Source organism: Nothobranchius furzeri, chromosome 1 (genome assembly GCF_043380555.1).
Source record: "Nothobranchius furzeri strain GRZ-AD chromosome 1, NfurGRZ-RIMD1, whole genome shotgun sequence".
In the NCBI taxonomy this organism is placed as follows: Eukaryota; Metazoa; Chordata; class Actinopteri; order Cyprinodontiformes; family Nothobranchiidae; genus Nothobranchius; species Nothobranchius furzeri.
In genome coordinates this window covers 70,226,116-70,249,684 of record NC_091741.1, presented here as the reverse complement: position 1 = coordinate 70,249,684, position 23,569 = coordinate 70,226,116, and the positions used below count along the sequence as shown (strand labels likewise).

The 23,569-nt window shown below is 40.5% G+C and overlaps 1 protein-coding gene across 2 annotated transcripts in view; it reads right to left on the bottom strand.

The window, feature by feature from the left end:
• Window positions 1-7,331: 7,331 nt before the first annotated feature.
• Window positions 7,332-23,569, bottom strand: part of htr4 (5-hydroxytryptamine receptor 4) — a 251,194-nt gene continuing 234,956 nt past the window's right edge. For both annotated transcript variants that reach the window (XM_054739381.2, XM_015951925.3), the window contains one exon: window positions 7,332-8,753. Coding sequence is in view for 1 of the 2 variants with exons in the window: in XM_015951925.3 (XP_015807411.1) it covers window positions 8,666-8,753 (88 nt within the window). In the remaining variant the exon portion in view is untranslated. The remainder of the gene's footprint in view (window positions 8,754-23,569) is intronic.

The following is a 23,569-nucleotide window of genomic DNA, read 5'->3' as shown; positions in this document are numbered from 1 at the left end:
AGTTCTGATGGCGGTTTTTGGTACGAAAGAGAAAAAAAATCGTCTCTTATTTTGAAGCAGATCACGCAGTTGACTGCTTGTTTGGCTATGAGAAAACGGGAGAGGAGAAGAGAGAGGACAAAAATAAAATAAAAAGTCAAACTCTTGCGTTAGCGAACCAAGGCGTCCCTTTTGTTCGCGCTGAGCAGATACGATGACGTGATCTGTGGATCGCTCCCGGTAGGCCTCACTCATATGTGTCCAGCATGGTCTGAGCAGAATCGGGTGGTCTCTTCAAACCAGTTGACTGGAACAAAAGAGCCCTGAGTTTCATTTTGTCTCTCTTTTATAGACTCGGCTGTCCGGCGGGCTGGACTCTGTGTGGGTTCCAGCTCATGCGCAGAACATGTTCCGGGGTTCGACGCCGCTTTGGTGACGTCATCACGTTGCTTCCGGTAGCAGGGAATCATGGGACATGGAGTCTGCTGGCGCTGGAATATATTATCTGCTTTTTCAGAGCGCAGATGACCCAGCTTTTGGAGAAATTACTGCATAGTAATTTTCTCATGAGGGCAGACCCTCAACACTAATAACCAGGTAAGATGACCGAGGATATCAGGCTTTGCTACATCGCAGTGAAAGATCCGAGTGTCTGCCATTGTTGATGGTTTCTTTTCCGGGAGCCGGAGATCAGTGGGACATTAGCTACATGCTTATCCAAAGCTAACAGAGTTTTTCCAGCCATTTTCGGTGAGAAAAATGTGGTTTAGCTACTCAAAAGTGAAGCAGTTTCAAAAAAGAGCTGTGGTGTTTCTGTGGTTTCCCTCAAAGATCCAACATTGACCAACATGACTACAGCCTCACTTCTGAGCTGGATCGGCTGCCCCAGGAAACGGGAACGGCCAGCTGCCTGCTATTCTCAGGCTACTGATAAAAAGAAGCAGAAACTGCTTGAATGGACTGTTAGTAACCACAGCTTGCCTTTTTGTCCAAATAATTCCATGATTAACATACAAACACGAACACAAACACTAAAAACTAAATTTCAGAGAGTTGAAATGGCCGAACATCTATTGAGCTAGAGATGAGTACACTACATTGTTAGTTGCTCTGATTGATCCTATGCTGATTCTGTAGATTCTGCCACACGACTGAGTTCTATCTGTGGGCTGTGGTTTGACTATATATTTACATATATAGAATAGCTTGCCAGGCTATAATCAAATGCAACAGTAGCAGAAAATAAGATTCAGGCTTCTACCAACACCTTGGTAACTTTAATTTTTCTGCCTGTTCTCTGTACATTCATATAAAGTAGTGATTAGATTGTATATTTTACATAATGGTAAATAATGTTAGCAGTCTGAATCATACAATATGGTTAAATTATAATCTGTAATTAATTTGCAATTAAATGCAAGTAACCAATGGAACTCCTGGTTTTGAAAATAAACATGTTTGTTTATTGACAGCACTAACATTAGTCTAAGATGCAGGCACTGACACAGAATAATCAATAATCCACAACAGGCCCTTAAACCAAAGCTCTCAGTCAAAAACCAAACAGCAACATGAAGATCTGAAGATAAATGAAACAACCAGAGGACTTAAGAAAACCAGTGATTGCTGAAAGGCTGCAGCCTGGCGGATGATGGATGATAAACAGGTGCATCAAGAGCAGATGAAAAAATGAACAATAGAGGATCAAAAAGTCAGAGCCACTGAACCCAGGTTTATTGTGATGAAGACAGACTTTTAATGTCATGTTGTCACATGTGGTTTGTGACACAATCCTATCATAACTGGAGAAAATGTCAATAAAACACTGGAATAATTAGTGAGGCAAAAACATAGTGAATTCATGTACATTGAATTTTCTTATGTTGATTTTGCAGCTAAAGTCGTCTGGAGAAGAGCACAATATTCAAAAACCTTAAGTTGACATGGTACCTTGCATTTACATTTGACACTTCAAATGGGATAGAAAGCCCATTAAATTGTTTTATCTGGTAGGTTTCTAAGTTGCCTGTGTACTTAGATTAGTTTCTCTAAACATCTCCAAGTTTTACAGAGCCAAAATTGATGCCTGAATGTGTTAACCTGCAGTGATTGTAAAAACAAGAAAAAAGAAGAAAACTCACTAGACTCCAAAAATTCAGTTGGCTTTATTTGTTGTTTTGGGCAAAACATTGTTCTATTTACTTATTTCAATTATGTCAAAATCAGTAGAACCAATATTGTTTTTCCTTTTTTATAATATATACTCACATCAGTTTTAAATGTCTAAAATGAGTTTGTAAAGTCAACCAAGAAACAGAGTTTTTTTTTCTGGCAAATTATCTCCATCTAACCTCCTAACACCCTGAAGTCACCATCACATGACATCAGGCTCAAAGAATTATCTCTAAAGAACCAAAAGCTTTGAAGCCTGGAAACGAATTTCATGGATCTTCTCACAGGTGGATGGAGACTTTTTTCTTTGAAGTAAAAAAAAACAAAAAAAAAAAACTTCAAGATCCTTTTTTACTGGAAAAAAAAACTAGATGACCTCTGAACTGTGTTCCTGATTCTCAGGATGTGGTTCAAATACATGCAGGAAAGATCTTTAAATTTTTTTTTAATATAGATTTTTAGCTTGTTACAAGTCATTAGCTAGGCAGTGGTGTGCACCTCTAAATTTAGATTAAAAAAATAAGTATATTAAGGAAAAAGAAAAAAGACCCCCCAAATATATATATATATATATATATATATATATATATATATATATATATATATATATATATATATATATATATATATACTGAAAATACATAAACTTCAAGTCTTTGTGTTGCACTGTGTTACTAACTACAGTAAATGAGGGATTTTAAATGCTCAGCTACAATTTTAAAGCTACAATCAGAATTCATTTTCTGACGGCACCTTTTAGAGGCTTTTAGAGGCTAACAAATTTACCGCACCTTACAGCTGCTGGTGGTGGTGGGGCAGGGGGGTTAAGAGCAACGCCTTCCTGCGGTGTCCATGCGGGCACACGGGGTTGGTTAGCATTCCTCCCATAGAAATGTATACACGTGTTTATATACATATCTATGGAAAACCATTCCATAGATGTACATATCTATGGAATGGTTTTCCTTCGGCTGACTTCTACATCCAGACCACTCAAATACACTGCCTAGACAAAAAAAAAAAACTGTCACAAAAAACGGTCACTCACTCTAATATTTCACTGGACTGCCTTTAGCTTCGATGACAGCACATATTCACTGTGGCATTGTTTCAATAAGCTTCTGCAATATCGCAAGATTTGTTTCCATCCAGTGTTGCATTAATGTGTCATCAAGATATTGCACTGATGATGGTAGAGTCTGACCGCTGCACAAAGCCTTCTCCAGCACATCCCAAAGATTCTCAATGAGGTTAAGGTCCAGACTCTGTGGTGGCCAATCCATGTGTGAAAATGATGGCTAATGCTCCATGAACCACTCTTTCACTATTTGACCCTGATGAAAGTCTCATAGACAGTTACAGGAGTTGTTTGATTGCAACAATTGCCTCAAAAGGTTGTGTAACAAAGTATTACATTAAAGGTACTCTAATTGTTGTTCAGGCCTGTTCGATGATTTTATTTTATTAAATAATTCCATTGAAACATGGTTAGAAAGCTCCATCTGCCTTTCTCTGGTGAAATTTCGTGTAATGTTTATTTATTATTACTTTTATCAGATGGGTTATTTCTGTGACCATTGTGGGTTTTTCACAAACCAAAGGGTACCAACTATTTTGTCCACATCTGTATTACCAACACTTGTGTGTCCTGACCACAAAGTAAAAAAAAAAAAACAACACACACAAAAACATTATATATATATCTGCATGTCCTGCACATGTGGTAGAAGATGACAATAAATGACTTTGACTTTGACTTTATATCATTTAGCAGATGCTTTTATCCAAAGCGACTTACAATTTATAACCTATAGGGAATGTTGTGATCTGTGGGGAAAACTCGAGTACCCGGAGGAAACCCACGCATGCATGGGGAGAACACGCAACTTCACGCAGAAAGGCCACAGCCGAGCCGAGTTTCGAACCTGCAACCTGCAAGGCAGCAGAGCTAACCACTGCTCCACCATGCATATATATATATATATATATATATATATATATATATATATATATATATATATATATATATATATATATATTAGGGGTTGTACGAACTAGTCGACTAGTCGACTAGTCGACTTCACGGCTCTGTAGTGACTTTTATTGCCTGTCATCAACTAGTCGCTGTCACGTGATAATGACTGACAAGATGCAGTCCTCGGAAAAGACAGCAGGTGATGAGCCCCTGCGCGTCTGGATCGAGGCGGAGGCGACGCGCTGTGCGGTACTGACACCGGCGGTAAAACGGATATTTAACCAAACTGTGACCTTTTCCCTCTTGCAATTTAACCTTCCCCTCACCCCCATCCTAATCTTGACCAGTTTGTGAATGCAAAGCTCTGATCGTTGACGTGCGCTCCAGACATTGCGTCCTGAGCACCGCCAAATCAGGTGTCACCACCTCAAAAACAAATTAAACACGCGATCGTTCATGTCGGCTCATTTCCTTTCATGTTTTCTGTCTGTTATTTGTGCCTGATGCATTTCGCTGCTGCGGAGCAAGGCGCATCACCTGTTGTCCTCCGGTGACGCACCCCCAAGATTCCATTATCTCCACTCCGCTCCGGCATGAACTCCGCAGCAAGAACGGTCCCGTTGTAGTCGGCCGGCAAGCAGCGGCACTCCGCTGTTTTTGCGGTCGGTAGATCTTTTAGAACTGCAGTTCAAAGGTAACTCATAAGGTGAATATATATGAATGCAGGTAGCAGTTTTTCTTTAGGATTGAGAGGAGATGCAGGAAGATAATAAACAGACAGGACAGAAAAATAGTCAAATAAAAACAAGTTCGTTTTTGTACCTGGTGGTTGCAACAAACAGACACCACTGAAGGTAATCAGAAGTGAGGAACAGAAAATGAAATAATTATTTTAATGTTTAGAGCAGCAGGAAAGGCTGCAGGCGCATCAGTGAGTTTGCGGCTGCTGCGCAGGGGGAGGGGGGAGAGGGCTGAAGTAGGATGCAGAAACTACCGTTGTTAAAAGAGATGTGTTAACTTAGAAAATGTGGGCGCAATTTTAATTGTCAAAAACTCCAGCGAACCTACCGACCGACCCCCCCGCCTGCCCCCCCCCCCCCGCTTCCGGCGTATGACGTCATCAACGACTAGTCGAAGTCGACTCGACTTTCATTACTTGACTGTCAACTTAAAAAAAAATAAAGTCGTGCAGGCCCTAATATATATATATATATATATATATATATATATATATATATATATATGTAACGTGAGGAAATATGGGTTTTCTGTCACAAAGGTGGTGTTGGACTCAGCTGGGTCTAAGCTGGGTCGCTGAGAACTTTCACCCACAGATTAAGACCTGAACGCCAGCGAGTCTGAGAGGAAACCATAACATCTGCCACCTGCAGCTTTGTGCCAGAAGATGTTGTTCCCACAGAAGATGTTGTTCCCATAAATGTAGTCATAACAAGTCTTAAAACTTTCTTTTCTTGTTTTGAATGTTAAAAGTTTAATCATCAATTTGCTCATTATAAATGTGTTTTAATCAAATGAATGATTCTTATGCTTTGGGGTAATTATAATGGATTAATGAATCCACACTTAAGTAGATAATGTTTGAGGATGTTTGTTACTGACCTTCACACACACTCAAGCACATACACACTCAAACACACCCACACACAGATTCTCACAGTAAACTCCAAAACACATTTGCTGACGCACACGTTTGCTTTGAGAAGAGAAAGGTTTTTGGTAAGTTTCAGTCTTATGATGGCAGTTCGTGTTGGACAACGAAAGAGAGAGGACCTGAAAACCAAAGGGGGGGGCAGAGCCGGTTGGCTCGTTTCTCCCCCCTCTCACGCCGTTCCTGTCAGCCAGACAGAATAGCTGAATCGCAACTTCTAACGCAGACTCATACAGAGTCTTTGATTTCTGAGTGAATTAAACTTAACAAAGCGCATCGACAAAACGCTTTATCATCACGTGTACCGAGGTCATCTCCTGGAATGGGTCGCAGCACGCCTTCGTCTTCTCTGCCAGCCGAGGTGTCACCCCTGGATGAAACATCGTCCTTTGACGTCCTGGATCCAAGAGGAGGGTCCGAATACGGTGAGACAGAACACGAGAGATAGCGTTGATGCATCTTTTCCAACAAAACCTAAGTTTATTCAAACCATCACTTTTCACTCAGACACCTGTTTCTTCCTGAAGCAAAATCAGATGCACACACGCATCCATCTGACCTCATGTTCAATTCTCAATAGACTTTGCACACACACGCATCCATAACCACATCATATTACTCTCAATCTTCATTCACCAACAGAAGGTCTATTTGAGCAAGAACAGCATATCAACTGTTAAAGATTGTCCCACAAAGTTGCCAATGTTGATTGTTATTTCCTGTTTGTCAATTTTCAAAATCATTAGTTTAATTTGAAGAATTAAAACTTTTAATTGTCAAACTGGTTTCCTCATTGAACTGAAACACAGACACACAGATATTATCGTCAGTTTATCGATGAAAACAACCTTTGAGTCTTCTTAACAATATAAAATTTGGTTATTGACTTATTAAAAATTAATATTCCGAATTAATACGTAGCATGGTTCCTCTTTCATAAAAGAGCATAAAACCACAACGCTACAATATGGCGGAGCCAAACCAGTTTCTCCTACATATATATATATATATATATATTAAGAAATGTAAGTTTGTAATACAATGTAGAGCTGCAGAGAGCTGATTTTTAAACTTGAGACTGACTTCATTTAAAATTTGCCAAAATGTAATTTACAATTTTACTTTGTAAAATTTTGCTATTGTGGCAACATCTGGAATTTTGTTTAATGTCTATTTCCTTGCTGAAATTGAAACAAATTTTCATGCAGAGGGAAAGTAGTTGGTTGACTAAAATAAAATGAAAAAAAAAAAACGTTCTTGACGCTTGTTCTCCAACCTTTCCTCATCTGGAAAAAAAATCCTCACTTCTTCTTGAACAAAAATAAGAGCTGGAAAAAAGAACAAAAAAAAAAACAGTGGATGTAGTCTCCTACATGTTTTTGATTAAATTAAAGTGGCAACAAGACTAAATAAAAATAAATGGAGCACAAAAGCAGACGTAGCTTCACAGAGCAAGGGACAACCTTGTGAATAATAAATATTTTAAATTAAAAGTTGAGGCAGGAAATGACAACAAGAACAAGCCAACAACAGAGGTTAAAAAGGACACGTTTGTATTTAGAGTACAAGAAAACAGTTGGCTGTAGTGTTATGTATCCTTGAATAAAACAAATGAAAAAAGTCTCTAATACATTCCTTATCATAACCTCCAAGGCAAGTGAAGAGCTGGGAATAAACGGTGTGTCGAGTGGGAACAATATGTTGTTGCATAATGGAAATGAAAAGAAAAAAATAAACCATCCCATACACGTAAGTCACATTTGAGGAGATGTGCACATGCACACACACACACACACACACACACACACACACACACACACACACACACACACACACACACACACACACACACACACACACACACGAAAAAGCACACAAACAGCAAAAACAAAGTAATCGCACAGAAAACAAAAACAAGTGCACGGTGCTCTAACACCATCAGAGGATCTGTTGAATCTTTCATGAGCAGCTTTCATGTGTTGTGGACTCCTTAAGTTTTTGCTGTGGAACTAAAAATCATTCAGACGGAGCGCGGGGAGCGAAGAACTCAGAGTGGGAGCTAGCAGCCTCTGTGATAATGCACTTGGACAGTTTAGGTCAGGGATCTGATGCGGCCTTGCAACCCTGTTTGCCTTTTATCTTCAGGAGGATTTAGCAAAGCTGGGAAGCTTTCATCAAGGAGATCAACAGTTTTTTTTCTTCAGTTTTCAGGCAAAACGGAGACGTGTTGTTCAACATGATGCATAACAAAAAAACATTTGTTCTTCACTCTCTTCCTTTCAATACATAACACTGGTTTTACTTGTACAAACTCGTTCCTGCCAACTTATCATGTTCATTTTTATAACTAGCAGCCTTCTAAACTCTAAAGTAAATCATCCCGATATTCTGACTGGAAAACAACAGGGGGCATCATATAATAATCAGAAATAGGTCCACTTCATGTATATGAAAATCACTTTGGCAACAAATCTCATAACTCCCCAATGAAGTCATTAATTACATCTGCTGTGACATCCTCCAACATATGACGCCACAGCTGCTGGTTCTTCACAAGACAGGATGAACACTGCGTTTGACTGGGCCAGCTCAGTCTCTGCAGGCCTGCAGACAAAAAAACTAACACAACAGTACCAGCATCAGAAAAGCGGGATCCTGGTTTAAGCCTCATGCACCTAAGTGACTGCGGGCTAAGTTTTGGTAGAGCTTAAAGACCAGGAGTGGTGCCCTGCTCTTCCGCTTGATCTCGGATGTCTCTTCTGGGCTCAGATCTTGAGCTCTGCTAAAATTGCAGCTCTGGATGAGGGAAAGTCACAGTGCCGCTCAGCATGCTGGGGATGTTGAAGTTGTGACTGTGGAGTTGTCATTTGTCACAAGCAGGACTCGTGGAAGTCTATGTTCATGTGCAGAGGCTTCTTTTCTTGCTCTTTGTGGTTCCCGTTGTGAAGGACAGAATACCTGAGAGAAAAAAATAAGAGGAAGGAAGACATGAGAAAAAAGGAAAAACACATTATTTTATCAGCAGAGGGAAACACACGCACACACACACGCACGCACGCACGCACACACACACACACACACACACACACACACACACACACACCCACACCCACACCCACACACACACACACACACACACACATGGTGCTGGTGGTCCGAGGGACCGGTGGCGCCTGTGTGTGGCAGACTCGCCTTTGTTGGTGTGCCTCAGGGTAGCTGTGTCTACACTCAGTGCATTTACATGCAGCCAGTAACCCTTTAAAAACCCGAATATTCACAATAACCCGGTTCCGCAGGTCCATGTAAACACCGCCAGATACCCGGATATGCTCATAACCGGGTTTTTAAAAATCCGGTTACTAAACCTGGGGTAACCCTTTTCTAACCCGAATGTTTGGTCGTGTAAACGCATACCGGGATATCCCCATCAAAGCGTGTGTTCTGCGCATGCTCTGTTCGCAAGGAATCTTGGTCTTTTGAGTAGCGAGACGTCTTGTATGTGCCAGAACACCGGAAGTAAACAAGTTGGGAGCAACATGGCGAGTCGCAGCACAGCACCACACTTTTGGAGTGACGAGGAAACTAAAGCGCAAACAAACGCGGTCGCTATCTCTTCCGAACTGGGAAACATGTTGTTGTTTTCACGGATACCGGAACAAGAAGAACCGGAAATGACGCATATTGCGTCTGGACGTAGTTAGGGGTAACTCTTTCTATTTATGCTTGTAAACGGGTTATTCTGATCAACTCAGAAACCCAAATACCGACCTTAACCCGATCATAACCCGGATATTGGCTGCATGTAAACGTAGTCAATGTAGCTTGTCACCACCAGGGTGTGAATGGGTGAATGACTGATTGTGCTGTAAAGTGCCTTGGGGGGTTCCAGGACTCTAGAAGGTGCTATGTCAAATACAGTCCATTTTTGACTTGTAGCAGAACACAAGATGAAAACAACAAAAACATTGGCTCAGACAGACAATTTAAAACACAATGTTCAAATATTTAAATATAACATTGTTGCACACAAGAACATTTTTATTAAGTTATACCTAATGCTACTATCACTGTGTTCCAACTCATTTGCAAGCAACCCTATAATACTGTAACTATGAACATGCACAGTGTTGGTTGGTTTTGTGTATGCCACCTTGTGTGGTTGCAGAAAGTGTGTGTTTGTGGGCCTCAGAGACGTTACCTCAGGCTAAAACCATTATGAGATGTTTATACAAACACCCTGACCAAAGACACTTCCTGCTGTCAAACTAGCCATGAAATACACCTTCCAAACAGCCACAAACATTTAGAGCTTCTCAAAAGGAAACAGGCAAGGAGAGAACACGAAATTGCTCCCACATTTCGGTGTTAAACCTTCAGCTGCTGTCACTGTGGTGCTGTGTCTGCTATGAAAAAGTCAGAATCCACACTGGAAATCAGCAGGTCAATTCTGAAAAGATTTAGATATTTCTAAAAGAAGTTTGGAAAATAATCAGCATGCAGTAAAATCACTTAGAAATGTTTATGCTATAAAACTATAATAATTTATCAGACTAATTAAAACAGGGGTCACCAACCTGGTGCCCCCAAGAGGCCTAAGGCTGTTCTAAAAATAGCATAATTTACTCTAGTCACAATTTGTTATAAAAACATGGCAGTAGAGATGGCTTACACAATTGTGGGAGCTACACAAGAAATAAGCTAATGAGTTATACGATCAAGCTCTGGGAAAGTGTTGTGGAAGTGAGTATTTGTGAGCAACACAATGGTTTGATGTAAAAAGAAAGTATTACAGATGCTAGCTTAGCTTTAAGGATGCTGAAGTAGAAGTACAGAGAAGGTCAGAAGGATGTGCATATTTGTACATTTAGAGAAAGCATATGGCGGTGCTGAGAGATTAGCTGTGGTACATGAGGAGGTCTGGATAGGCAGAGAAGTATGTTAGATTGGTGAAGAACATGTATGAGAGCTGTGAGACAGCAGTGTGGAGCTGCGGGAGGGACAGAAGGGTTCAAGGTAGAGATGGCGTGCATCAAGGAACAGTTCTAAGCCCCTTTTGGTTTGCTTTGGTGATAGACAGACTGAGAGATATATGGCTGAACTGCTGCAGCGGCATGTCCCTGCTTGTGCCCTTCGCTCTGCTGAGCATGACCTGCTGGAGGTTCTATAAAAGAACTGAATTTAATTGGCTAGCTTTCCCCCAACATTGACACTGGCTTTTATATTTTTATCATTTGTATTGTACAGTTTTTAATTGCTTTTATTTGTCTATGTTTGTTTTTACTGAGTTTTATTCAATATGTTTTTTTAAATTATTACACTGGTTTGTATGTCCTGTTTAGCACCTTGGGCCTTCATTAAGGTGGTAGAAGGTGCTTTATAAATAAATAAATTGAAATTGAATTGAGAGATGATGTTAGACAGGAGTCTCCATGGACTATGATGTTTGTAGTTGTTAAAGTGATCTGCAGTGAGAGCAGGGTGCAGGTAGAGGAAAACCTAGATGTGCAGATGTGTAGTGGAAAGAGAAGAATGAAGACATAATATGTGTATAAATGAGAGGGACACAAGTGAAATGGTGATGTTACAGGGAGCAGAAGTAAAGAAGGTAGAGGATTTTAAGGACTTAGCGTCTTTGGTCCAAACAAACAGAGAGAGTGGAAAAGAGGACAGGAAGTATGTGGAGCAGGTTGGAATGAGTTCAGAAAAATGTCAGGTGATGTGTGATTAAAGAGTTCCAGCAAGAATAAAGGGAGAGTTGTAGAAGACAGTGAAATCAGCCATGTTGTTGATTTAGAGAAGGTGTCCATGAGGACAAGACAGGAGACAGAACTAGATGTTGTATAGCTCAAGATGTTGAGGTTCTCTTTAGGGGTGATGAAGATGGACAGGATCAGAAAAAAAGTTTTTTTTTTTTGTTTGAAAAGGGACACACAATACAGCAAGAGCAAGCTATCACTGCATCAACTTGATGACAAAATATAAAATCAACATTGTTTTACTGAACAATCACACAATAATAAATCACAGTCCATTAAGTGCGTGTGCATGTGTTGAAAATGCCCAACTCCATACTTTTGAGAGCACCATGTGAGCGTTCACGCGCTTGTATATGTAAGGTTTCTCTATAGGAGCGTCCAATAGAGTGTGTGAAGGGCCACAGATCTGCCCCCAAAGATGTGTAGGAGAGACTGTAACCAGTGATTTGTTAAGTCGCTACAGCATGAGAAGGATATTCATAGCCTCACTTTGTCTTTCTTTTCTTTATTTCTGATTATATACTAAAACTGTGCTGATAAAATACCTGTACAGCTTATTTGTGTGAAACATTCCTTCTGATTCACATCTGCTGCTCTGTTGTTTAATCCTTGTGGTTTTATGAGTGGATGAGCCCGATAAGAAACAGCTCACTCCCTGTGAGGGTCTTTAAGTTATGTAAGAGGCAGCTTCAAAAATAATCTGACCTCATGCATGCAATAAAAGCAACGTTAAAGAAACAACTATCTCGTAGCATATTTTGGATCCTTGTGAACACATTTATCTAAATGTCATGGTGATAGCTCTATAATTATCTGCTGTATACCTCATCATTACGAACGTGAATAAAAACTGCTGCTGCTAAGATTCAGCCTAGGTCTTCAATGTGCTAGTGTGTTGCACTTCTGCACTAAACTTTATTCAGACTATGGCTCTGGTCTTGATTGCTAGGGCTGTCCATTTCTGAACTTTTACAACCGAACGTCACTGCCAGGACCCTGAGGTTAAACGATCTGGACTTGTTCTCAGTCCCTAAAGCATGGACAATGTTTAGAACAAAAACTTGGAATGGCAGCTACACTTATTACATGTATATATGAAGCACATATTTTATTTCATACTTGGATAAACCAAAACTTTGAAGCAGGACATGTGGCCCAAACCATCCAATGTTTGTTTGCAGTTTTATTTGTACACAGCTGAGCCAACAGGCCAACTGGCAGAACAGCAGACAGGATGGAGATTTGTTTAATGAGGCCAGTGGAGAGACAGAAGGCCCGGATTAAAAGCAGACTAAACAGTTCTACATATTTCAGACTGCAGTGTGGCAACATTCATTTTGATGGAGTGCCCTTGATGACGATGCTGAACATCCAGCAAATGCAGACATCTGCCAAGTGGACGAGGTGGGGAAATGATTTCCTCAGTCAAATCAGAAATGAGTTTACAATATTTAGTCTCGTTGGCTGAGTAAAACACTTTAATGCAGATGATAAACAATATTTAATTATCTCCTGTTCTCTCTTTGTGTTGGCTTTTGTAAATTGAGATATGTTCTGTTTAGGATTTTATGTTATTTCTACAAATTAGCTGAGTTTTCCCAGTTGAGTTATGTTTGGCATTGGGTTATTACTTTTGGATTTCAAGTGTTTTTCAATTTTGAGTTTATTTTTTATTCTCATTGTTGCTCTACAGGGTATGGGAACTGGGAAATGCAGTCACTGGATCAGAAGCGGGGGACACTCTGGACAGGTTGCCAGCCCACCATGGCCATGGTCTCACATACGGACAAACGAGGCAGACAACCATTGACAAACTCACTAGTCTCCAGTGAACTTAACATGAAACCGAGTGCAGAAAGACCTCAGGACAGTACTGCACACTTTATTTTTTTGGCGAGACACAACACTACCACCACTCGTGCCATCAAGCTGCTCAAAGTTATAAGCTTTCCTGATGCTAGTTTTTAGGCCTAAGGCCTCCTTGTGAAGCTCATGCTTCCTCAAGTGATGTGATTACATTCAGCAGTCTCCAGTTCTGGTCCTGATTTTTCACAATCCATCATATTTTAGATTTGCTGGCTGACATAATGTTGTCAAGTTTTGAAAATCAATTTAAATTAAATGTGTTGGATCAGAAAGTTGACCATGAGGATTAAGATTAAACATCACTGGTCTTTAGTCAGATCCTGCTTTTACCTCCTTTCTTATGTCTCTGGTGCCACCTCACCAGAGGTACAACCTTACCAACACATTCTCACTCCCATCGCATCGGAAACAAACATTTGGTCAGTGAGCCTCCGCATCAGACCCCGACGCTGAAAGTGCCCTTTTTCCTCACAGCTGGACAAAAAGGTTTTTTTTTTTCAACTGCAAATCCCAATGCAGCATAAAATTGAGGCAATGGGATGTCCGCTGGTGCTGCACCGAACCGTCACATTTCACCACATCCGAACCTTAACTCTCTGGTTATTTCTAACCTTCCCCTCACAGTGAGCAAGCGTGTCTGTCCCACATGTTCGTGCTGAGAATGTGTTGGTTCGGGGCCCAGGCAAGGGGGATGTTCCAAATAGCAAGGCGGGAAATGTTAGAAACGTCCGATGTGAACGTTAGAAGTAGCAAAATGTGCTGGTTTGGTGCAGCTCCTGTGGACATCCCGTTGCATAAAGTTTACGCTGCATTGGGATTTGCAGTTGGACACCCGCTTTGGGTCCAGCTGTGATGAAAAAGGGCACTTTCGGTGTTGGGATCTGACATGGAGGGTCACTGACCATGCGTTTGTTTCTGCGGTGTGCATTGGGAGCGAGAATGTGCTGACCTCACATGTGCTGTTCAGTTTTTACCATCCAATTAATTTTGGTTAAGGTTTAATTTTAACCCTCTTTCAAGAAATATAAGATAAGCACATCTGATGTTAAAACTTGCACCAATATCTGCAAAATAATAATTCCATTCTAGTCATATCTGAAATATACACTCCACCCTAAAACCTCTGGCCTCCCGCTGCAGTTGCTGTGTTAGATAACATAAGCTCCACTACAAACTTTAAACTGCTACACTGGATTTATTTAATGAAAAAAAAAAACATATACATATATGTGTGTCTATTTAGAGGGATTTGTTACTCTAAGGGATTTATTGTGATATTAAAAGCAACAAACCCTGCAGGGTATTTCATACATCCTGCTCTACATTGCATTAGACTAGCTAGTGATATAATACTCTTTCTAATGTCTGATTTAATGTGGTTCACTCTTAAGCTCCAGTAATATTAGCTTTCCAGTGCTGCTGCTACTCAAAAACGTTAACCTGAGGATTAACCTTCTGGAAATAAACCATGCTCCGAAGCTATGGAGAGCTGGTCATTTCATTGTTTTATTTTAAAAAGAAGATTTTTCACTGAAAACAAACTAAAGACAGACAAGCTCTTTTAAAGCTTAATAAAGGTTAATGTGTAGGTTAATACGGAGGAATGAGATAAACATTCCACTTTATCTTAAATAACATTAATGCCTGACATGGATGAAGCCCCTATCTTAGGGATGCGTTTGCATACATTGTTTTTATTTAAAGACCCAAAGGAAAAAGATTCAGAAAAACAATAAAATAAAATAAAATAAACAAATAAAACAAAAATATTGTTAAGCAAATGATTCCATTTTGTATTTTATACACTTGCCTGATATTTTTTTTTGTCATTTATACGTTCTTTCCCAGGCAAGCACTATAAAATTGTTTAAGATCTTCTCTAATAGAACCTGATCCATGTTTTGGGAAAATCTCCATTCATGCAGGAGCTGCAGGTCTAAACAGACTCTTATGGATGAGTTCACACTATGCACTTTCAGCCATCACAGACAAAATCTTTCATCAGGAGCCTCTAACTGGCGGTGAAGGTGGCAGGCTTGTCGACACTTTAATGAACAAAGACAACCTCAACAAAGCAGTTTTATGAATTTTCTAGAAAAGCCCTTCAGTTGGAGTCTATGAACGGCACCTTCATCTCCAGCCCTGAATGCATCCACACCTCTCTCTTTTTCCTCCTCCTCCTCCTTCTACTTTTGGAGTAGAAGGACAAATGCTTCCTACTAATTCTAGTGATAGTTTTAGTTTTGTCAAATATGTGTAACATGTGTGATTCTGTAAATCAGTAAAATCAACATTTTGTGACAACGAGCGTGTGTGACATGTACAGGTTTAAAATCACTGTGAGCTGGTCTTGAGGCGGACATGCTAACAACCCAGATTCCTAATCCTGCATTTCATGTCTGAGAGAGACTTAGCCCAAAGTGCATCAGATACATGATTATGGGCTGAATGCTTATTTATAAGAAAAAGCCTTATAAATAACAGGTGGGAGCTAATCTCATCATTGACTGAAATCTCACCACATTTCTGACATGTTATCATGTTTTATATTTATTTCGTTATTACAGAAAACACCAGGCAGCATTGAGACATTTCCCTGTCTTGTTGCTATAGTCAAACCAGGCCACATGTATTTCATAAATTTGACACAAGAAGCAACCAACAGACATTGCCATTGAAATGTTTATGTGTGTAACAAGGAAATCACATACTTCAATGTCTCATTTGTTTATATGACGGCTGCACTTCCTCCTTCTTTTGCAGAAGCAGCTGCAGAAATATGACCGTTTAGATTATTGTCTACCCAGTTTCCTCTCAAGTGATCCGGTCTTGGAAACCCAAATGTACATCCCATGACTTTCTAACTTTTCTCCCCACCTCTCTCACCCTCTCTTCCTTGTTTTTCATGTTAGTTCCATCGTTTCTGTCTGAATAACAACCTTCAGCTGTGAGGGTGCAGATAAATAGGCAAATCAAAGTTCCTTTTGGTGGAACTTTGATTTAGTAGAATACAGGGTTTCTGGATGAAGTTATATGGAAATTACAGCAATGTGATGAAGCAACACGAATATGCTTTTGGGCTACTTTATGACTGTCTGCCTGCAGGCTTGAGTACACTTGATCATCACAATCAAGAAGCTTTTTGCACCTTTGTAATGCAGGGGCTCTGCTTCTGTCCACGTCACCACCAGCTAAGGCAGCAAGCAGCCTCTCACTACTCAGAACAACAACACCTTACTGAGCAAAACACTCACATCCTGCTGTGATGCTGATGAAAGAGCATTAGGGGAAGAGCGACTCCAACAGACCAAAGTTTGTGAAAAAAAAAGAGATTAGACAAAAAAGAAAAGTTTATAACAGTGTAGCAACACAAAAAAGTATGGAGCTTTTCAACAGCTCTGGTATCTTCTGAGACTTTAAAAAGCAATCATATTGCACATGAATGCTTGTTTTTCTTAGCCCGTGTAAGTATTTTAGGCAGAATTAAAGATGTTTTTAAAGGATTCAAAATCTTTAGTTCCACAGGAGCAGGGTCGTCGTCGTCGTCTTCCTCCACTTATCCGGGTCCAGGTCGTGGGGGCAGCATCCCAACTAGGGAGCTCCAGACCGTCCTCTCCCCGGCCTTCTCCACCAGCTCCTCCGGCAGGACCCCAAGGCGTTCCCGGACCAGATTGGAGATGTAACCTCTTCAACGTGTCCTGGGTCGACCCGGGGGCCTCCTGCCGGCAGGACATGCCCGAAACACCTCCCCGGGGAGGCGTCCAGGAGGCATCCTGACCAGATGCCCAAACCACCTCAACTGGCTCTTTTCAATCCGGAGGAGCAGCGGTTCTACTACGAGTCCCTCCCGAATGTCCGACCACAGGAGCAGGGGTCTCATTTATCAAACATTGTGTAGAATCCTTACTAAAACTGTACTTATGGGCTCGACACACGGGAGGCGACAAACGACCGCGATCAGCAAAATTTGTCGCCGTCGCTTTTCTTACCTGACACACGGGAGGCGACCTGCGGCAGCGGCAAAACCGTCTACGCGTTCTGTTACATGGTGAAATTGAAACTTCTGTTGTTTTGTTTGGCTGTGTCAGGTTGGAGGGAATTAAGGTTATTTAAGCGGTTCAGAGTTAAAAAGCGGTAGATATGATGTTTTACAAGGTGCTGCAAGAGTTATGTTAAATCTTACTTCTGATTTTACTATATAAAACATAATAATAATCAACTTCTCCTTCATGTTTGCTCGGAGATGTACGGAGCATCCTGTCCGCTCATTGGTCAGTGAATGAAACCTCCGTTGATTGGTCCTCGTCCGAGCGACAGCGATGAAAAGTTGAAAATGTTTCAACTTTCTGGGATGGGGTCGCTGGGTCGCCTGTGCACAACACGTGCACGAGCGCAAAATTTCACACGCACGTTTTTCGTGTTTCGCTTGGTAGGAGGGAGACCCGCGATTATCGCTTTGTCACGCATGTCTCATTGAAAATGAATCGAGGAGAGGCGATGTCGCCTCCAGTGTGCCGAGCCCATTAAGCTCAGCAAAAAAAAAAGTACTTACGCCAAGTAGGTTTGTGATCTATCAAACATGGATTGCACAGCTGCACGCAATCTCCGCTTCATGAATTGTAAACTATCTAGAATGTTTCTCAGCTGCTTTTTAGTCACATCCCGCCCCCACCACGCCCACTTACTGCCATAAATAGTCAATGCAAAAGTGCCTTGTGGATCTCATTCATATACATAAGCCGGCTGTTGCAGCGATCCGCCAATGACATGGTGACAATAGATTAAGGCAGATTAAGGAAGCACAATTTCACAGAAGCAGAAATTGAGGTACTTGTGGGGGAGGTGGAGAAATGAAAGGAAGTGCTTTTGCAAAACAAATAAGAGAAAATCCACAGAGTGCCACAGCGTTGCTGAAGCCGTCAATGTTGGGAATTCCTCAGAGAGATCTGTGGCGGATATAAAAAAAAAAAGGTCCAATCGGGATTCGATCCCCAGACTCCCAGGTGAAAGTCACACACGCTAACCAGTCACCCAAATGGAGATCACCCTTGTCCAAGTAGCCAGGGTGCATCATCAATCGGGTCACAGTGACAGGACACACACACTGTCACAGACGCATGACATTCTGTCTCAATCTGTCCCCCTGCTGATATTCTGCATTCCATATTCTGCGCTTCAGGCTGTGTGTGTGTGTGTGTGTGCGCGTGTGGGGGGGGGTCTTGTTCTGTGTGAAAACAAAGCAGTACAAGTGATAATGCTGCAGGATTTCATAATTTATCCTTCTCAGCAGCAGCACTGCAGGTGCTCTCCATGTCCAACATGTGCGTAAGCCAGGTCCTTAGTCAACTTAAAGTTGCACACATTTTTCTGCTAAGTTTTCTTTCATAAATCCCAAAGTTTGTGTGGAAAGTTGCTTACTCAGTTTTCCGACCCTGTTTTGTGCATAAGCAAGCTTGATAAATGAGGCCCCTGGACCTTAGATCAACAATGTGATAATGATCTTCAGAAGCTTTAATGTTGGGAGCCTAAAATCCTGAATGATGACTGTGAAGGATCCAGACTTCTCAAAAGCTGTTATGACACCAAGAATCAGGAGGATGGGCTCTCATAGGATTAAATCTTTCTGGCAATCTTTCTCCCTCACGTGTTTGAAGAGTTAGGTCTGAAGGTACGTCGGAGAGCATTAGGAAATACGGAGAGGTTTTTAGCTGGGGCCAAAGAACCCAATCTGCAGCGGATGAACACAGGGAAAGAAAAGTGAAAAAGCAAAGGAATGAAGCTGCACAGATGTGTGCTGTTATTGCGGTCATCAAGAGCTATAGACATTGCTGTTATTGCGGTCATCAAGAGCTATAGACATTTCTTATATGGCTCGGGGTTAGGGAGGATTAGAGAAAATCTTTGGTGTTCTCTGGAATATCAGAAGGTTGGTTTTATATAAACATTTATTTTCAAAAGGTGAGCATGTAAACTTATTTGGTTATGTAAAAATGGTTCACTTTAAACTAAAATATTCTAACATACGCAGATCAAAAATTAAAATAATAGGCTGACATCAAATAAATAAAATAGGCATTGAAATATAAATTCTTAACATGTCTTTGCTAGTTTTAGCTAGTTTCAATAATAACAAGCAATAGAAAGACAATGTAAACATAAACAATGTTTTATATTTGTGTAGATTTAAGAAGCTTTCACAGAAAAAAATCAAATCAATGAAAACTATTGATTCTGTTCATTAAAAAACACACTGCAGTTCCTCCCCACTGCTGTCAGACTTTACAACAAATCTGTTGGATGAAGTGTACTCTGTATTTCTAAGCTGTATATAGTATGGTTATTATTTTTTACCCCATTCTTAAGGTATAAATTATCTATTGTATTGAGTTTATTTTATCTCATTACGATCAAACTTATTGTATTTTAGTGTTTTCTCCCTCTGCTGCATAACTTTTACGTTTACTTTGGCAGTAAACGAAACAAATTTCCCACTTGTGGGACTATTAAAGGTTATCTTATCTTATCTAATATCTTTAGTTTATCACAAGGCATGATGCTGGAAAAAGCTGACTCTATAGTGGATAGATGCTTAGCACTCGCTCTTGTCTGGGGTTATATAGTTTTATATCCTACTGCTGCAGAAAGTGGTTCAGGTTCAGGAGCTAAAACTGATATGTGGTTTTCCTCAACTTTGTCAGAATCTGCACTCAACATCATTAGTGGTGCAGCTACTTTGTTTATGTCTAACTTTAAACAGCTAAAACAGACAGCAATGTCCCTGATGGTCAACATTGTCATTTGCTGTGTTCTCCATCTTTAACATTCCCTTCCGGGGCGCTAAACGTTTTCTTTTTCTTTTACAGTTACCTGTGGTAAGAAGTTACAGCTACAAACATAAGCACTCAGCATCAATCTATTCCAGCCATGTGATTGGTCCAGACTAGGGCAACACTTAATATTATTGGCTGTTAATTTGATCTTCATGGAGGCTTATATCGACCCATGCTCATGTGGCTATTGAGGAAACATTATTTGGAAATATATATTGTTATTGTTGTATCTCCATCTCTATCACTAAGGATTTATAGTTAGGTTTGCCCTCCATTACAACAGTGACTTAGTGTCCCCAATCATCACTGTCCACTAGGGATTGTCCAGATTACTCAAGCATCATGTCAGCCCTATAAGTAGAATAATATTAAACAAAGACTCTTAAAACAACTATAGAAGTCTAAAGTAGATCCTGATGATGCTTGACCTCAGTGCAGCTTTTGATACTGTGGACCATAACAACCTTCTGGACAGACTCAAAAACTGGGTGGGACTATCAGGCACAGTGCTTGGCTGGTTCCAATCCTATCTCAAAGACAGTGGCTATGTTGGACTATTAGGGACTACTAATTAAAGTGGATCACCATGGCATGTGGGGCGCCCCAAGGCTCAATTCTAGGACCACTACTCTTTAACCTATATATGCTCCCCCTTGGTCAGGTCATACTTAATAACAACATTGCCTATCATAGCTATGATGCTGACACCCAGATCTACCTAGCTTTATCACCTAGTGACTACCGGCCACTGGACTCACTCTGTCAGTGCCTAGAGCAAGTAAACGACTGGATGCAGTCAAACTTCTTTCAACTAAACAAAAACACGACTGAAGGTATTGTCTTTGGCAACAACAAGGATAGAATGGATGTTATTGCTCAGCTTGACTCCAGGGGAATAAAGACAAAAACCCAGATTAGAAATCTTGGTGTTATTATTGACTCCAACCTGAACTTCTCTGGACATATTAAGGGTATAACAAAATCAGTGTTTTATCACCTTCATCAAATATCAAGAGTCAGAGGTCTCATGTCCAGACCAGACTTAGAGAAACGTATTCATGCTTTTATTTCTAGTCGGCTGGACTATTGCAATGGTCTCCTAACTGGTCATCCCAAAAACGCTGTGAAGCAACTGCAACTTGTTCAGAATGATGCTGCTAGAGTCTTAACAAGAACTAAGAGAATGGAGCACATCACTCCTGTTCTAAGATCCCTACACTGGTTACCAGTAAACTACAGAAGAGATTTCAAAGTGCTAATACTAGTTTATAAATAACTCAATGGCATGGGACCAAAATACATGTCCGATCTCCTTCCTGTATATACACCCAATAGGGCTCTGAGATCCATTGGAAACAATCAGCTGGTAGAACCATGGATCAGAACAAAACATGGTGGAGATGCATTTAGTTACTATGCTGCTCACATATGGAATCAGCTTCCCCATGACCTCAGATGTGCCCCAACCCTGGTGTTGTTTAAAACTAAACTAAAAACCCTAATGTACTCATCATCCTTTAAATGAATTGTTTCTTATCACTGTAATCTGCACTGTAACTTGGTCTTCTCCTTTAGCTCTAAACTGTAATTCCATTTGTCTGTATTTAAATTTGTGTTTTTATGTGTTTTCATATCATTTCCTGATAACTGTAAAGCACACTGAATTGTCTCTGTCTGAAATGTGCTTGATAAATGCATTACATGTTCATTTATTCTTTTTCATTAAAAACAATATGTATTTAACCCACCTCAAACTTGAAGAATTCAATTCTTTACAGAACATCCACAAAAACTATAGAGATTTAAGCTTTTGTTTTGAAAATTGTGAGCAGCAGAGTCATATAAACTTTTTTAAAATCTGAAAATTATTTATTCATTAATTGTATATTTTTATTGGGTTTATGGTTTGTGTGAACATTAATATGATTAATTAAAGAATATTGGTTTACTTTGGTGTAGCCGGCAATTTTCTAGGAGTGGCCTTGGCCACCCCGAGGGGGTGCCACTGGTTTCCTTAGTTGGTCCAGAAGGATTAAAGTGGACAAGAAATGTTTTTCCCTGCTCTGCCCTACAGACATGAAACAAAGGCAGGTGAAAGTTCAGAACAGCTAGTCTGACAGCTACTCTGAGTCTGACTTTCATCTCACAGCTGCTCTCTTGATCAACACATCATGGTTTTCTTATGCTTCCTTGACTACTTCATTCATTCTGGCAATGGCAGCCATCTCTCTCACTGAGCAATTAGGATCACAGCATATCCTGTTTTTGCAAAGGTGTTGCTTGCCTCAGACAAAAGTATTCTTTTTTTGCTGGCAAACATGTTTGTGATGGTAAACTGCTCCTGATATGTCAAAATACAGGTGCTGGTCATAAAAATGGAATATCATGGCAAAGTTGATCTATTTCAGTAACTCCATTCCAAAGTGAAACTCATATATTAGATTCATTCATTACACACAGACTAATATATTTCAACTGTTTATTTCTTATAATTTAAATGATTATAACTGACAACTAATAAAAACCCCAAATTCAGTAGCTCAGAAAATTAGAATATTGTGAAAAGGTTCAATATTAAATACCGCTGGTCCCATGCTCTGATCTCAGTCTAGTTCTGTAGGCTACACAATCACGGGGAAGTCTGCTGACTTGACATTTGTCCAAAAGACGACCATTGACACCTTACTCAAGCAGGACAAGACACAAACGGTCATTGCTAAAGAGGCTGGCTGTTCACAGAGCTCTGTGTCCAAGCACATTAATAGAGAGATGAAGGGAAGGACAAGATGTGGCAGAAAAGTATTCAACAACAGAGATAACAGCACCCTGGAGAGGATTGAGAAAGAAAACCTGTTCAAAACTGTAGGGGAGATTCACAAAGAGTTGACCGGAGCTGGAGTCAGTGCTTCAAGAACCACCATGCACAAGAACCACCATGCACAAGAACCACCATACACAAGAACCACCATACACAAGAACCACCATGCACAAGAACCACCATGCACAAGAACCACCATGCACAAGAACCACCATGCACAGACGAATGAGAGACATGTTTCAGCTGTTGCTTTCCTTGTGTCAAGCCACTCTTGAACAAGAGACAGCATCAGAAGCATCTCTCCTGGGATAAAGACAAAAAGGACTGGGTTGCTGCTGAGTGGTCCAAAGTCTTGTTCTCTGATCAAAGTAAATTTTGATCAGAGAACATTTATGGGTCTTCTGAAGAAAGAGAGGAGAGGTACAGAATCCATGTTGATTGAGGTCCAGTTTAAAGTTTCCACAGTCAGTGATGGTTTGGGTTTCCATGCCAGCAGCTGGCGTT